General features: G+C 40.4%; 1 protein-coding gene across 2 annotated transcripts in view; it reads left to right on the top strand.

Annotated features, from left to right (window-relative positions):
• Positions 1-303: 303 nt before the first annotated feature.
• Positions 304-16,911, top strand: part of LOC144015557 (genetic suppressor element 1-like) — an 84,946-nt gene continuing 68,338 nt past the window's right edge. For both annotated transcript variants that reach the window (XM_077515651.1, XM_077515650.1), the window contains exon 1: positions 304-966. In XM_077515651.1, the coding sequence (XP_077371777.1) occupies positions 930-966 (37 nt within the window). In that variant the 5' untranslated portion in view covers positions 304-929. The remainder of the gene's footprint in view (positions 967-16,911) is intronic.

Here is a 16,911-nt window from a genome sequence, read left to right as displayed (position 1 = left end):
CGAGTGGACTCTAATTGACAGAAAGCCTTACTAACTGGATGTGCCATACAGTATGGGGCCTGTCTACCAATGGGAGTGTGTGACACTGTTTGTTTTGCAGGTCCCATCCATGCGATCAAAAGCAGCAACAGACTGCAGGTTGAGAAAGAAGCGGAAAGAGAAGAAGAAGATGGGAGAGGTGGACTGATACACACACTCTCTCTTTCTCCCTCTCCCATGATGAATCAGCTGTCACTCAGGCACCAGTCCAATCTACTGATAATGAGAAGTGCATCAACACCCTCTCTCGCTCGCCTCGCTTCCTCTTCCTCTCACCCAACCGCTTTTACACTCACACACACTCAGCAGCATCATTCCTCATCTTCCAGACACACAAACTCATTCATCTCTCCCTCACTGGTCTGTCTCGTGATTCTCCTCCTCTTTTTCCCCTCTCTTTTCTCTTCCTCCTCCTCTTCTTGGGTGCCCGCTGAGCTAAGCAGTCACTCGTGGGGCCGAACAGTCAAAAGGAAGGAGGATGAAGAAGAGGATAAAGATAGGAGCCGGGAGAAAAGCGGGATGAAGAAGCAAGAAGCTGCTGAATGAATAGAGAGGAACGACCAAACCGTGTAGAAGCTTCTTCACTTTCTTTTCCTCTTCATCCATCTTCTCTTCCTCACGGACAGTCTAAGGGAGGAATGATAACACAGCCGCTTGTTCTCAGCCCGGAGTTCGTCAGTAGTCCCCCACCTTCTTTTGGCTCCACGCAGGTTGAGTCTACCAGGGGCAAAGGGGAGTAGACAGAGGCTGACCTCTCACCTCCTCTGACCTCCTCGCCGACCCCGTGACACCCCCAAAGCGAGAAGAGGCGTAGGGGCAGGGGTGGATGACAAACAGCCAACGACGAGCTCTTTAATCTGACCCCCACCACTTCCAGTCGGAGCGGAGGCATGTTCGGATTAAAGGCGCCACACTTCTACCTCCCAGGTACGTCTAGCTCTTCTTCTTGGGACACTTACGGTGTTCAGCACACTAGTAGAATGACGAGAGTACACTGGTGGAATGATTAGGTCATTCCCCCACGGATTTCTGCATGGTAGGACAACTTTGGACAGCTGTGACTGCACAACTGTACTAATTTTAAATTTTTCAAATTTAATAATGTCACTGTTAGTACTAGTATTATCTAGTTTAGCTTTATGGAAAGTCCTTTGAGCATTTATATGATATCTACAGTATGTACTAGTCTGGTCTTTTTTCCTCCACAGTTAAGACAGTTCAGTGCACTAGTGATATTTCAGTACTAGTGCCACTTTTGGCGCACAAATATGCAGTTAAAACTTACTAGCAAACTACTGTGCTGCACTAGTAACATTACTAAGCCCAACTAGTAGGCACTAGTAGCCTTCTACCAGTAGCGCCAAAATGCTCACTAGTACTTTTACCGTAGTAGTAACTTGAAGTTGTCCTACTAGTGTATAGAAATGTCATACAGTAGTGGATAAAAATGTTGCTAGTAAGACAGTCTTTTTTTTTTTTTTAATATTGCCTTACTTGTGCGGACATAAAGTGTACTAGGACATAGTACATGTTGGATATAATAAAAATTGCTGAAAGGGATTTCCATAAAGCTCAGGAAGGGCGAGTAGCCATACCAGGTATCGATATTGGGCTAGTATCAGGCTTTAGTTCAAAGTATTGTATCAGTACTCGTGACGGTGATCTTTGGACCATTTTACAATCAGGAACTAAAAATTAGACATTAGAAGAATATAAAATTGCCATTAATTTCATGACATTTTAAAGAAAATACAATATTGGGATAAATAGGTCTTTCTTTAAAATTAAAGTTCTTCTTTTGGGGGTGAATTTTATGTAATAGCAGTACTGTAGTAGTGGTGGTGGTGGTATCGAGACTGCTAAAGAGTTGAGTATTTGTACTGGTATCTGCTTGGGGAAAAAAAGTGGTATCAAACATCCCTAAATAAAACCATTTGAGAATTTATTTGATATCCAGCTTGATCTTCATGTACTAATGTACCTTTATCCTCACCATTACCTTTTACTACTGTATGAGATTTCTGCATATTAGTAGGACAACAGTACAAGGTACTAATAGGTTAAAACTGTTTACTAGAAGTAGTTGACAGCTGCGTGCTACTAGTATTAATGGTGACGTTATAAAATTCTACTTTATATGTATAGTGCTTCACTAGTAGTACTAATAACGCTAAGATATAAAATAGTAATGGATAGCTTTGCCTCACTAATAAGATGTATTTGTTTGACTACTATGCAGAAATGTCATCAAGTAGTTGAAGGCAGTCGTGGGAAACCATTGACAGCCATGTGACATTGGCTTGCTGTAGAAAGGAAGCTAGTGCTCTGTAATAGACATCTGCATTTAAGAGCCACTCTGCTGAATTCAAAGGAGTCATTTTTCTGGACTCAGTTGTTAATAAATTGCATGTGCCAGAATCTGAAACGAGAATGACACACAGCAGAATCGCCTTCCATCATACTGTCTGGATTTGATCATTAAGATTCAACTGGGAAATTAAAGGGATACTTGACTCATTTAGCCATTATCAGCAGTAAAAAGTTAATATTTTGTCAATAATTAATGTGGTAACTTCATTATTATTTTTCATGTCCAACTAGTACCTTTAAAAAGTAATTTTGCTACTTGCTGTCGACTGATGATGACATCACCTGTGCTAAGGAAAGTAGGTAACGACCAATCATGGCTCAGTTTACTGACCAAACCCAGAAAACAGGTGAGCCATGATTGGCAGTTACCTACTTCCTCAGTACAGGTGATGTCGTCATCATCAGTCGACAGCAAGTAAAAAAAATATTTTTTTAAATGTATTAATTGTACATAAAAAATAATGAAGTTACCAAATTGATTCTGGACAAAATATGAACTCTTCACTGCTGAAAATTGTTCAATGAATGAAGTATCCCTTTAAGAACTTGTCCAAATTTAATGGTGTCTTCTAATGAAGTAGAGTGGTTGAAGTCAACGACAGCGAACAAGTACAGTGCGACCCGCTATATCTTATGTCTCACATTTTATAACATAAGTCTTCGTTTTCTTGAGTGAGAGGGTGAGAGAGAAAGGAATATTTAATTGTAGTTTCAGGAAGCGGATTATATTGTACGTCTCTTTACATTATTCTCTAAGATATTAAAGAAAAGAATTGTAGGGGAGGGGAAAGTAGAACGAGTTCCTTATCATCACCCAGATTGGTAGTGTTGATGTTCTAATATGACAAACACATTAATGACAATATAAGCTCATTGGCGGATGTTTTCACGTGTTCCAACTGTAAGTGAGGACAAGTGGGATGAGCAATCACAGCTCACCTCCTTTCTGAAGCTACACCGTGGTTTTTAGCTGAGCCTTGAACAACTGTGATGTCATTTTCAGTCGACAGCAAGTGGCAAAATGGCTCTCCTCATATTTCACAAATGCAATAGTAATCAGAATACCGTGTTTACGGTAGTGGGGGCTCGTGCAACATATTTATGTGAAGAAATGTTTAGGTTTTACTTCCACTTGAAAACATTCATATATCAAATTATCTTTCCCCATTGATATTAATGAGAATGCCATCAATCCGTTCCAACCCTGACTAAAACAAACTTTTATTTATTTATTTTTTATTTTTTTATAGCACTCTCTAATGTACTTGAATTTGTGTGTCATGATTCAATGCTTCTGTTGTGCCCAACTTGGTCACCAAGAGGCAGTGTGATACTGTGCAGATAGAAACGAAGACGAGACTTCTTCTACTGCTACTGTAATATTTATCATTTTTCCCAAAGGATAAAGAATATATGCCTATGAGAATTGTCATATTATCTGCAGTCTACATGTATTGCTCCACTCTTTCTGTTGTTGATTCCGAAACAGAAACTATTAGAATGTCAGTGGGGTTTTGCATTGTTTGTTAGCATCAGGGTAAGCAGGCTTCTTCATAAGCAATATTGTTTTTGAATTCACAACATGTAATTGTCTTTGTTTTATATATGAACAGCTGTTTATTGTGAAGTGAGTTAAACTGAATTCACCACCATACAGCACTCAAATTAGCGCTCGCAAGTCCAAGGGAAAAAATTGGCCGAATGATAGCTCGCATCTCAAAAAACTTGTATGCTGGGTCACTCTTATCTCAACTCAACAGTGTAGCTTTACTTCTACTGAAGTAGTGTGTAAGTGGTTTCCCTTTCACCCTTTAAGTTGTGTGTGATGATTAAACCCCCTGCTGTTGTACCAAGTGAGACGTGCGTGCGTGTGCGTGTAAATGTGTAAACTAGGGAAGTGGGAGGCAGATTAAACAATGTACTGCACCTTGTGAATCTTTCATGCAGATTTTTGAATTATACATCTGCTGTCATAAATGAGTGAAGCACTGTGATTATGTCAAGCTTTGTCATTGTTTGCATTTGAATGCGTGTGTAGTGTAGTGTGTAATTGTGTGTAGTGTGTGAAATCTCACTGTGAAACACCCAAAGACACTGCCTGCTTTTGTCATGTTTTTTAAGCATCCTACGCTTTGCTTCTTATACAACATTTGAGAATGTGTTCAATATCTAACATCTAGCTTAAGGTCCATGTACTAGTACGCTCTTAGTTCTCCCTAGTAAGGCAATTCAGGGTGCTAGTACTGTTTTGCCCAGTTTGACTTGGATATCAATTAAGTTGATTTATTCATCTTTGTTCAAATAGTTAACAAATCTGCGGTACTAGTGATATTATAAACTTCTAGTTAACATCTAGACAAATCATATACAGATTGGCCGACATCACATGCAAGTCACCAAGCACCGCCTCTTAAAGGCACATGAATACCGATTCGACAGCATGTCTTTTCTAGTTTGCTAATATTAGTTTCTTTAGTGCGTGTTCACATATGTAAGTTTTTGAGTGTTTTAGTAGAACTAGTAGCAGACAGATGTCAGGACTTGTACAGTTTTACGTCGCTAGCATCATGAAGTAGAACACTAGAGTGCAGAAATGGCCTACAGTATTTTTTTTATTTATTTTTATTTTTTTAACAAGTTAGAGCCAGTAGTGGGCAATCCTGGACCTTGTGGGCTGGAGTCCTGCAGGTTTTAGATGTTTCTCCCCTCTAACACACCTGTATCTAATGCTCACGATAGATATCAGGCTTCTACAGAGCTTGCTAATGACATGATCAGGTGTGTTGGAGAAGAGAAACATCTAAAACCTGTAGGACACCAGTCTTCAAAACCGTGATTGCCCAACCCTGAGTTAGAGAGTTGTTCTACTGGTGTCTTGTCTTACGAGTGGAGACAAAGAGCATTCTAGTACATGGACATCAAGCTAGTTAGCAGGGATATTGAATAAATGCTAAATGACTTTCCATATGTGTGCCTACATTTGCGTTAGATGCTGTTACTGTGTGTGTATTATAGAGTGCTATATTTCATACTAATTAACACATTACAAAATTCTATTTCAATATATCCACATCTTCCTCTTTATGGCTGTCTTTCATGGTGGAACACAGTTTGCTACAGAAAGAGGATGTGGTCTACAATAGAGACAAAAAAAGGGGATATATTGACTGACGGGACTCACTCTCATTCACTTGAAAGGACCCAGCGAGGTGTGCACCTTTGCGTACACGTTCACTATAAGCTTTTGCTATTTATTTTTTATTTTATTTTTATTTTTTTCCTCAAAAAAAAAAAAAAGCTTACAGTATTCTTATGTCTTGGTGGCATTTGCCTGTGTGGCTGGATTTATCGTCTGTGTGAAAGCTTCTGTGCATTTTATGGGCTATAAAGTTTTGTATTATTGTATTATTTAATTAATGTAATAATAATAATAATAATAATAATAATAATAATAATAATAATAATCTTGTATTATTTAAGTATATTATTATGTGTATATACATATATATATATATATATATATATATATATATATATATATATATATATATATATATATATATATATATATATATATATATATGATAAAATAACAGTTCGGCACGGTGGGTTACTGTTTGGCACGTCCGCCTCCTAGTACTGAGGACTTGGGTTCGAGTCCAGGCTCCGGCCTTCCTGGGTGGAGTTTGCATGTTCTCCCCGTGGCCTGCGTGGGTCTTCTCCGGGTACTCCGGTCTCCTCCCACATTGCAAAAACATGCTTGGTAGGTTAATTGGGCGCTCCGAATTGTCCCTAGGTGTGCTTGTGAGTGTGGATGGTTGTTTGTCTCTGTGTGCCCTGCCCTGGCTGGCAACCAGTCCAGGGTGTACCCCACCTGCTGCCCATAGCCAGCTGGGATAGGCTCCAGCACCCCCCGCGACCCTTGTGAGGAGCAAGCGGTTCAGAAAATGGATGGATGGATAAAATAGCAGAGCACAATAGGGGGAAATGCATCACATTTGTTAGTTTTGTTTTCATTGTTTTCATGTCTTAATTATTATTATTTGGTATTAATATTATATTACTACTGTATATATACATATATATTAGGGGTGTGAATTGCCTAGTACCTGACGATTCGATTCGTATCACGATTCACAGGTCACGATTCGATTCGATACCGATTAATCCCGATACGAATGGTCACGATTCGATACCGATTAATCCCGATACGAATTTATAAGTCGATTGTTGCGATTTTTTTTTCATTCATATTTAGAAAATACTAATCAGTAAGCTTGTAGAGTGTAAGATTTATATGAAAATGTATTATTTATTTATCTGAAATTTCAGTCTTATAGAGGTTGTAATCTGTTTCATGTTTGAACAGCATTAAAATAAAAATATTAAGGCTTAATGTGCCGTTCATATAACATTCTTCCATGCTCAAGGTGTGAATCCTAAAAAAAAAAAAAAAAAAAAAAAAAAAAAAAAAAAAAAAAAATCGATTCTGCCGATTATTGAATCGATTCGAGAATCGCGCGATGTAGTATCGCGATATATCGCCGAATCGATTTTTTTAACACCCCTAATATATATATATATATATATATATATATATATATATATATATATATATATATATATATATATATATATATATATATATATATATATATATTGTTGGCCTTTTTAATTCCTCTGTATCATGTCTTCTGATTACTTTTTTGATAAATGGTACTTCTTTTGTACCCTTCTACTTTTGGCCCTCAAAGCGCTTTACATTCGACTACTCATTCACATGTTGATGATTCGGGATGATAGGGATGAACGATAATGGCAATATTGTGATATTGTGATGCGATATTAAACCTGCCACAATATAATCGTCGTCATGAAATTGAAAGCAACACATCTGTTAAAAAAAAAAAGTCAGGTTGATTTCCATTTGTGCAATTCTAGTACCCTCTGGTGGCTATTTTTTTCGTGCAGTTTAATTTTCAGAAGGCATGTTTTGGCCCTTCTATGTTTAAAGTCCTCGCTCATGGCCAAATGAAGGGGAATGTAATTTGCTTGTGAACCGAGTCAGTATGTGAAGGAACTCTGTGTGCGCGTGCATTAGCAAGTGCCTCAATATTACGTTTTATTAAAGATTGTAGGTGGTTTAAATGAATTGCTGTTTTCTACAAAAGCACAATATTGTTTTTTTTTAGTATGAGCTCAGTAATATGTGACCTTTTTATATCGCCAACTTCCCCACAATATCGTGATAATTATTGTATTGTGACCTTTGCAGAGTGATATTGTTTGCTTTGTTCTTTTGTTACCTTAATAATTACTGCAAAATTGATATTTGTTTATGTACAGCACTTTGTATACATCAATGACTGTTCTTAAAGCGCTTTATAAATGAAGTTGAGTTGAGATGAGTGATGTTTGGATATCGTTTACATCATGACGCAGCATCATGAGCAATTGTAGGTTCAGTATGTTGCTCAAGGATACTTCGACATGGTCACAATGGCATGGGATCAAATCCACAACCTCTGGGCTGCGGGACGACCACTCTACCACTGAGCCACGCCGCCCCTCGACACATCTATTGTCAAAGTGCTCAACTGCTATCCTCGCAGAAAATAAAATAGCACAGGGGCCACAAAAAAAAAAGAAAGAATAAATTGACATTTGTATTTCAGTGCATGTATGTATTTGTATGTGTGTGCTGCGCGCGTTATTCTGTCTGTCACTGTCGTTGACGTGTGTGCTGGCGGGTCACCTTTATTGGCTGCCGTGTTGTTTTCAGCCTCTGGCTCGCCCTGTTCAACTTGACCTCCGCATTGATTTCTATGATATGTGTTAGCGCTGCAAGGACACCGCAGCGTGTGATTTATGGCACACGTCACGTGAAGGCGCTCTCACATACACGCACGCACACATTGCACTTTAGCTGGCCAGCCTGGGGCTCTCTCGTACAAATATTCTTCTCGTTCAACTGCATTCAACTGGACTCAAGCAAATAGCAATTCCTAAGCATATTTGGAAGCAAAGTGTGTCTTGCGGTTTGGAGCTGCTGAAGTGTTGTTTAACAAGCAAACAGCGGAGCGGTGCATGAAATTGTAATGACACAGCTTAGCGCAAACCGAGGTGAAAGTGTTGAACGGATTCTTTGGCGTGAATTTTGCGGCGCATGGCGACAAAAACAAGTGGTCAGGGCCCGTAATGATAGCGTGAGGATGCCACACGGTGGATCACTGACTCTTTTGCTTCCCACTTGTTGGTTTTCTTTGGCTTCTTGGTGCTCTGTTTTTCATTTTTGACTGCTCCCAGTGCCAGCTGGGGTTTGACTCCAGCGTGAGACCCTGAGCGAAGTCACAAATTCAGTCAATAACATGGCCAACCTTATAGTGCTGTCATATGCCGTTGCGCACCAAGATACTATGAGTGAATTCTAAATCAGTGAGTAAAACATTTGTATCCTCCTGACTACCAGCAATTCAAATTTGTCCTCTGTAGTGGACCTTTTTAAACCTGAATATCTCCCACCCAAGTGCATACGATTGAATTATCACCTTTTGTGCTCTATAGAGGCCATTCAGAGCTTTCCAATGATACAACATGTGTAGGGGTGGGGCTTTGCTTCCTTTGATTGCATCATAAAAGAAAATGGCTTCCCTCAGTGCAAGCACTTTTTAGGGAAGAGGAAAAGTAAGTGTATAACACTTTTTATTGAACAAATTTAAGCTTTAAATGTTGTTAGCATGTTTTCTATAAGACTCTTAAGAAAATTAATGTTTTGTTTGAATTATTTTAACTGTATTTGAGCCTCGCATTTAAAGGGATACTTTACTTATTCAGACATTTTTTTGGCAGTCAAATATTAATATTTTGCCTATAATAAATTTGATATTTTCATTCTTTTTCATGTACAATTAGTACCTTTCAAAACACATTTTTGCAACTTGCTGTCGACTGAAAATGACATCTCAAGGGCTCAGGTCAAGGCTCAATAATCAAGGCACAGCTTGTGAATGTCACACGGCCTAACCTAGAACACAGGTGAGCTGTAATTGGTTACCTGAGCCCTTGTGATGTCATTTTCAGTCGACAGCAAGTTGCAAAATGTGTTTTGAAAGGTACTAATTGTATGTGAAAAATAATGAAGGTATCAAATTAATTATAGACAAAATATTAATATTCAAATTGATAGGATAGTTGGTAGCCTCGTTTTTTTCCCTCGCGCATGCGCAAACTTAATGCGCACTTCGCTTATTCTAAATGTATTTATTAATTATTATAAGTGGCATAACCAGCTCTGTGGCCTATTGGTAGAGGGTGTGCCCTGAGACTGTGAGGTTGTAGATTCAATTCTTGGCCGCAAGACTATAAAAACGGGACCCATTTGCCTCCCTGCTTGACACTTATGGGTTGGAATTGGGGGGTTAGATCAGCAAATGTTTCCTAAGTGTGGCCCCTGCTGCTGCTCACCGCTCCCTCATGGGATGGGTCAGATGCAGAGAACGACTTTCGCGCCACTTAGGTGGGTGTGACAATTAGTGGTACTTTTTTCGGGAATCCGGTTACCCACGGGACTCCTGAAAAAATGTCTTCTTTTTTTTTTTTTTTTTTTTTTTAAAGAGCTCAGAATTGTTCATTCGGTAGTCTTACCGATTCAACATCTTATCATCATTGCTCTTTTTTGTGTGTGTGTGTGTGTGTGTATGTGTGTGTGCGTTTGTGTGCGTTTGTGTGCGTGCGTTTGCGTGCGTGCGTGCGTGTGCGTGCGTGTGTGTGCAAATACGTATAAATTTATACTCATTAATTCACCTAAAACCTTATAAATATCCCATTACCCTTCGCCTTAACCAGGTACTTCAGAATCTTGCCAGAGTCGTGAGGTTCAAATGGTCAGGAGACCAGAGAAAAGGTTAGAAAAAATAAAGAGAAAAGAAAGATAAATCAAAGTGAAATCCAGCACCGACCAAACACTTCCTGCCTTCCCCATGGTTACAAAATCAAAGTCTTACGCCAACCCCGGAAGCCTCTAAATTCCAGCAAATTTAGCGAGATCTCAAGAGACCAGAGGAAAAACTAAAGAGAGGAAGGAGGGAAGGATCGATGAGGCAGAGTGAGATCCATAGAAGCCAGTACATCCAATCCATCAAAGTGAAATCCAGCACCAACAAGACCCCTCCTGCGTGGTTACAAAACCAGAGTCTTATGCCAACCCCAGAAACCTCAAACTTCCAATAAATTGAGATCTCAAGTGACCAGAGGAAAAACTAAAGAGGGGAAGGAGGGAAGGATAGATAAAGCAAAGTGAGATCCACAGACACCAGCACCCACTGATTCAAGGGGCTGTGGGAGGGAGAGGCAAATTCTGTTTGAGTTTCAGTAGATGCTGGTGCGCTGGATCTGGCATGCATAAGGACCACCACCAAAGAAAGAAGCCATCAACCGCGGTCCAGCAAAGCGAGCAACCCCCCCCCCGGAATCCCCAGGCCGCGGCAGCACCAAGGCCACCCCCACGCCACCCGAGCGGACACCGGTCGGCGAGCCGACCCAGACGCCCGGAACACCCCCGCCCCTACCCTTACACCGTGAATGTGGCCCCACCCAGTGTATATACAAGTGTGTGCGTCTGGTGCATTAAAATTGGGAGCAGGTGAGTCGGACCAGAGGGAAAAAATTTCTCCTACTCCGATACACCCGCATCCCCCCCAAAAAATGAATATGTATATGTGTGGTGCATTAAAAAAGGAAATGGAGGGACAAAGTGGTGGGGCAGGGACACAGATGGGGGGGACCACAGCGCTGCCAGGCACTGCAGTCCATCTCCCCCTCCCCTCCCCTGATGGCTCCCCGCCCCAACTCACCCCTCCCAGTATGTCATCTTCTAACACAGAATAACCAATATGGTATTGGTCAGAATGACCAATTTGTATTGGTTGGCCCCAATCACCAATATATATTGGTTGAAAACACCTACCATTCTCAAATGGTTGTTTTAACCAAAGGATCTGTCACACACATAACTACCAGCTCGACTGGTCAAATTTAATCCTTTTTTGGGTGCAATTGTTTTCTGTGATTTGATTTTGCTTTGGATCCTCAGTAGGCAATTATGAGCATTTTATGGGCGCAAGAAAAGATGGTGGTACGGGTGGTGTGCGGGGTGGGGGTTTGAACGAGACGGGCACTGCCTCAAACCACGCTGCTGCAAACCAGGCTGTTGTGGTGTTAATTGAATGTGCGTGTGCGCGCTTGCGTGCGTGTGTGCGATGATGAAAACAGGGTCACAGTGTGCTTCACCTCAAGGGCACTATTATTAATGAGATGAATAAAACTCCATGACAACAGCTTGATAGCGTGGAAGGATTAAAAAGAATGCACAAGCGCATGCTTACAAACAAAACATAATCCATCAAAGAAAAATATTTTATCCTCCAGAGATGTGATGGCAGTTGTAAAAAAAAAAAAAAAAAAAAAAAAAAAAAAAAAAAAAAAAAAAAAAAAAAAAAGGGGGGGGGGATGAATAAAATAACACGTTTTACCTTTTAAAACACTAAAGCAAGAACAGAAAGTGCTTGGCTAAGCCTAATTGATGAAAACGAGCTGGTGTCACTAATGAGCTCTTAATTAGCAGCGAGATTTCACTTACAGGCACATGCTAATGACACACATACACGCTGCATTGTTTACATCCAATTACAGCAAGCGCATACAGTGACTATTGTGAAATCTCACGTGTGAAACACACATACACGCGCTCACACATAAGCAAACATGCCGGATGCGTGCTCACTGAGCTGCAGATTAGGATAAATGCCAACAGATTTTGACCCGAGGTGATAACGCCCCTCAGAGTCTATACGCACACACGCACATGCGCGCACACGCACATGCTATGGGCTCACGCAAACACACTTACCTACGCAGGCGTTATGAAAGTATAAAAACAGTTTTGAAAAAAAGAAAAAAAAAAGCTGCTGCTTAGTGTGTGATAACAAGCAGATGGCAGGAGGATTAGCCAAGTGAAAGAGCTCCAATTTGAGGTTGTTAATATTAGTTGAAGTAAAGAGTGCATACACTAGGGCAGGGGTCACCAATGTAGCCAGCAGGTAGCCCACAAAGACTGCGACAGTATTCTAAAAAATAAAAATAAATTAGTACCACTTACATCTGAACGACATCTAACGCAGTGGTGGCCAAGTCCGGTCCTCCAGATTCTATCTCGATCCTGCCTGTTTTCTATGTCTCCCTCCTTCAGCGCAGCCAGACCCGTCACTAGAAAGAAATTGTAGGGGGGGCATTACCTTTTTTTTTTGGTGGCGCACTTCATCAACCGAAATCTAATGTTCATCAGGTTGAACAGCGGCATTGTGACAACTGCAAAAGTGCTCAAAAATATTTTCTGTCACTTAAAAGCGGCAGTTCATTCTGAAATCTAAAAGACAAACTGAAAAAAAAATGTGTAATTCATTTTGCATTTATTCAACTCAAAAGTTCATTTGAAACAAATCCACTCTTCACTTCTGTAAACAATTATGTCCGAATGAATGACTCTGTGACCCAGCCCCTTCTATCTGGAATTGGATAGCAGTTGCCTTCATTTGCGTGTTGGATTAGGGCTGTACGATATGGACAAAATTTCTTAGCATTTTTGCCAGACATCTCTATTCTTTGATCTTTGACTCAGCATGAGACTTCACATCATTTCACTTTTTTTATGTTGCCTTTTGTATTTTGTGTTATTTTATTTATATACTTATACAGAATTTTTTTTAGTATTAATTTTATTTGCATGTGTACTTATCTACTTATATTTACTCTAATTAATTTTATTTTGTGTTATTTTATTTTACTTGTGTCTACTAAAAGACTAATTTCTATTCCATGCACAGCACTTTGTATGCAGCAATGGCTGTTTTAAAGTGATTTAGAAATAAGGTTGAGTTATGTCGATGATATACAGAAACAACATATGGGTTCAATGAAAAACTAAGCAGAATATCAATCCAAAAGGATGTGTAAAGTGCTGTTTTTTTTAAATTAGAACTTAGTGACAGTCATCAACATTAACAAACTTGGCAATAAAAAAAGAGAATTCAACTCACATTGTACTGCAACTGCTTTAGTGATAAATAATTTTATGCTCCATAGTTGTTGTTGTGTATGTGTGACTGCTTGGGTCTGTTAACCGCATACTGTGTATTGCTACAATTCATCCGTGCTGTGTGGCTTGACTAATTAAAATAAAAGTTTGACACTCACTTGTAAACGTAACCAGTGGACTCAGAATTCCCATTGATGTCAACTGTGTCATCCTGGATCGAGGTTTGGCGTTTGGTGGCTCCCATTAAAGCGGCACGACGTGCTCACTGCTCAGTCTTTGTGCCAACGCCAGCCGGCAAACGCGCATGCATGCGCGCACATACAAACGGCGCTCTGGAGGAGTTAAGCGGCAAATGGGAAACTCAACTCGTCCGCCCCCAGTGGTGCTGGCACCATCTGCATGTTCATCAACCATGTCAAAACGTAATTGATTGAATGTGTCAGTGTGTGTTCATGTGGGTGCTTGTTTTTGTGTGTCAGCCTGTGTGTGTATACAGAGAACCGATGAACAGTTTGGTTGTTTAGGTTATCATCGGACTAAAGATACACTCCTCATAAAAACCTTATTTAATCTATGTAACACACTTGTCAAGGGAATGTACTACAAATGTCTTTTTCTTACATCAGGCCCCAGTTTGCGAACATAAACTGCGCTATAATCCAGCAAAGTTTTCACCTTCTGTTGCACGTGCACAGTGAGGGCCAGGTTCACATGCACACACGACGGGGCACGCCTTTGCTTGGGCCTGTAAACCGCCTCGTTCCACTTCTGCCTGCATTTGCATAATCTGCATAATGATGCTGGCGTTAATTGCCTCCGCCCAGGTAAGGGATCATGTGGTTAAGTGGGAGATCATAATTATGTAAATAATTGGCCTGACCACAGCAAGCTGCTGCTCTCTGAAATCCATCTGGAGAAGGACAGACAGACAGATGAGGAAGAGGAGGCTGAAGGAATGAGGACAGTTAGAGAAGAGGCTGGACGTCTACGTTCACCTGACTGATTTGTCAGTGACGTACATGAAGGTTCATCAGTAGTTAATGTCGCATGAACGCCGACATCCAGTGTTCAAAACATTCCATTATTAGAGTACATGATTACACAAAAGGCATTTCTAACCCTTCACACATCATATGATGATCTGCTAGAAGGTAAGGAAGAGCAAGTGCAGCCATGTTGCATAAATGTACATCTAGTTCTTCAACACGGCTGTACGTGTGTCTGTTTTCTCTTCAATTTTGTGCATTATGGTCTTTTATTGGTTGCTATGTTCATTTATATAAATCATTCGTGAATGACAGAGGCGAGGAACTCTGGTTTGTTTTGGAGCAGGTGCCCGAGTCATGTGGCACTAGCAGCTTGGCTAAAAACACGCCCTAGTTACAACATACATTGTAAAAAAAAATAATAAAATAAAATAAAAAATCACTTAAAATAAATAAATAAATAACTTTGACCAAAACTTTTATGCTGCTTGTAAATGAAAATATAAGGAGGCTCAGTGTTTTAAGTGGGCCGGAACGCACCGGTACAGAGCTCCGGCACATCTAAAAATTTCACTTGAGCGTTCAGGTACTTCTCAACCTGCAAAGAACGAACTATCAGCGTTCCGGTATTCTCGACAATGCATGTTTTTATCCCCAAAAGGTGTTCCGGCGAGCGCCGCTCACCCACGGACTTAAGTCCTGCGCTCATCACATTAATATGCGAACGCATACTCCAGAACTTTTACAGATCTCTGCTTTGTGAGAGAAGCACGCTTACGTCATTCAAGTCGGCCGCTGTAAATGTGATGCTAGAAAACCCGAATGCGTGTGTTGAACCATAGTTCTTGAGTTAAGAAAATGAAATAAAAACGCTAATGTTGTCCCAGCTCGAAGCTTCCAAAAGACTACGGTCAGACGGTGGATTCGCAGGCTGATACAGCACGGATGTAAAAATAAACGGCTGCTCGTGCTGTAGCGAGAATGGAAGCCTGTGGCGGCCATCTTGCGTTGCCACAGCTATCTGACCTACTGTAAGTTGAACACATTGACGTTTCCGCTGCGTACTTTTCACGTTATTTTCTTCCTTTATAAGGAAACTACCACTGTGTGTGGCGCACGGTTGTACCAATAAGTATAAAACAAGTGTAGGATAAATTCTAAATGCAGATTTCATCAGTAAGAATGTGAATATAAATTTTCTTGGTATTTTTCCGAGTGTGACTCAGATTGGTTTGCATCATCCGAACCAGTGATCAGAAACAAAATGGAAAGCAAAGCACTTAAGAAAAACGTGGAAGACTTGGCGTGGAAGACTTGGCGTGGAAGACTTGGCGTGGAAGACTTAGCAGATTTGGCGTGGAAGACTTAGCAGACTTGGCGTGGAAGACTGAGCAGACTTGGCGTGGAAGACTGAGCAGACTTGGCGTGGAAGACTTAGCAGACTTGACGTGGAAGACTAGGCGGACTTGACGTGGAAGACTAGGCGGACTTGACGTGGAAGACTAGGCGGACTTGGCGTGGAAGACTAGGCGGACTTGGCGTGGAAGACTTAGCAGACTTGGCGTGGAAAACTAGGCAGACTTGGCGTGGACGACTTAGCAGTAGTGATGTGCTTCTCGGGTCGAATCCCTGAAGCGTGTGCCGAGTAATGGAGATGAGTGGTTCATGAACCGCGATTCAATGCGTGTGTCGATGACGTACGTGATGACGTTTGAAGCCCCGCGAAGCGGGTGTACCACGTGACTGATTCAGGAAATGATTCGCTAGGTTTGAGTGTAGTTCGAAATAAAAGCGGCAAAGAAACGCTATGGATTCCCCTTCACTTTTTCTGTTTTCGGGTCCCTTATTGCGCTACTTTTTTTTGCTTTTGGCATTCGATTTGCCGAGCTTCTTTTTGCGATGGAACCAGCAAGAAAGAGATTTTCCCTTGTTTGGGACTGGAGCACTTTGAGCAGATCTCACCTCAGAAAATAATGCACTGCAATTACAGTACTATTTTAACAGATTCCAATAATAAAATAAAATAAAATGTGACAACACATAAAATTCAAATTTTTCTGTTCACAGTTGAAAGTCCCCTTCAGTCCTGGAATCACAGAAATATACGCGTCCAATTCTATACAAACTTGCTATCTCATATCGATGCACCCCTGCTTCATTAGTACCATGTGAAAGAGTTTTTTTCCCAAAGGAGGTGAAATTCTCTGCAAAAACAAACAAACCGCCTGAGTCCAAAAACTTTGGAAAAAATATTGTTTTTAAATAAATATGAATAAGCACTTTATTTTACCTCATTTCACATTTTCACTTGTTGCATAAGCACAAACATAGACAAAGTAACACAACAATTCATGCTAAAACACTCTTCAAATATATATTCTTTTGTATTTAGAGCATGATTTACAAAATTACACCCCACCATTT

This window comes from Festucalex cinctus, chromosome 3 (assembly GCF_051991245.1).
Source record: "Festucalex cinctus isolate MCC-2025b chromosome 3, RoL_Fcin_1.0, whole genome shotgun sequence".
Classification (NCBI taxonomy): domain Eukaryota; kingdom Metazoa; phylum Chordata; class Actinopteri; order Syngnathiformes; family Syngnathidae; genus Festucalex; species Festucalex cinctus.
Note: the sequence above shows the minus strand (reverse complement) of the source record. Positions and strands in the feature narration are given on the sequence as shown.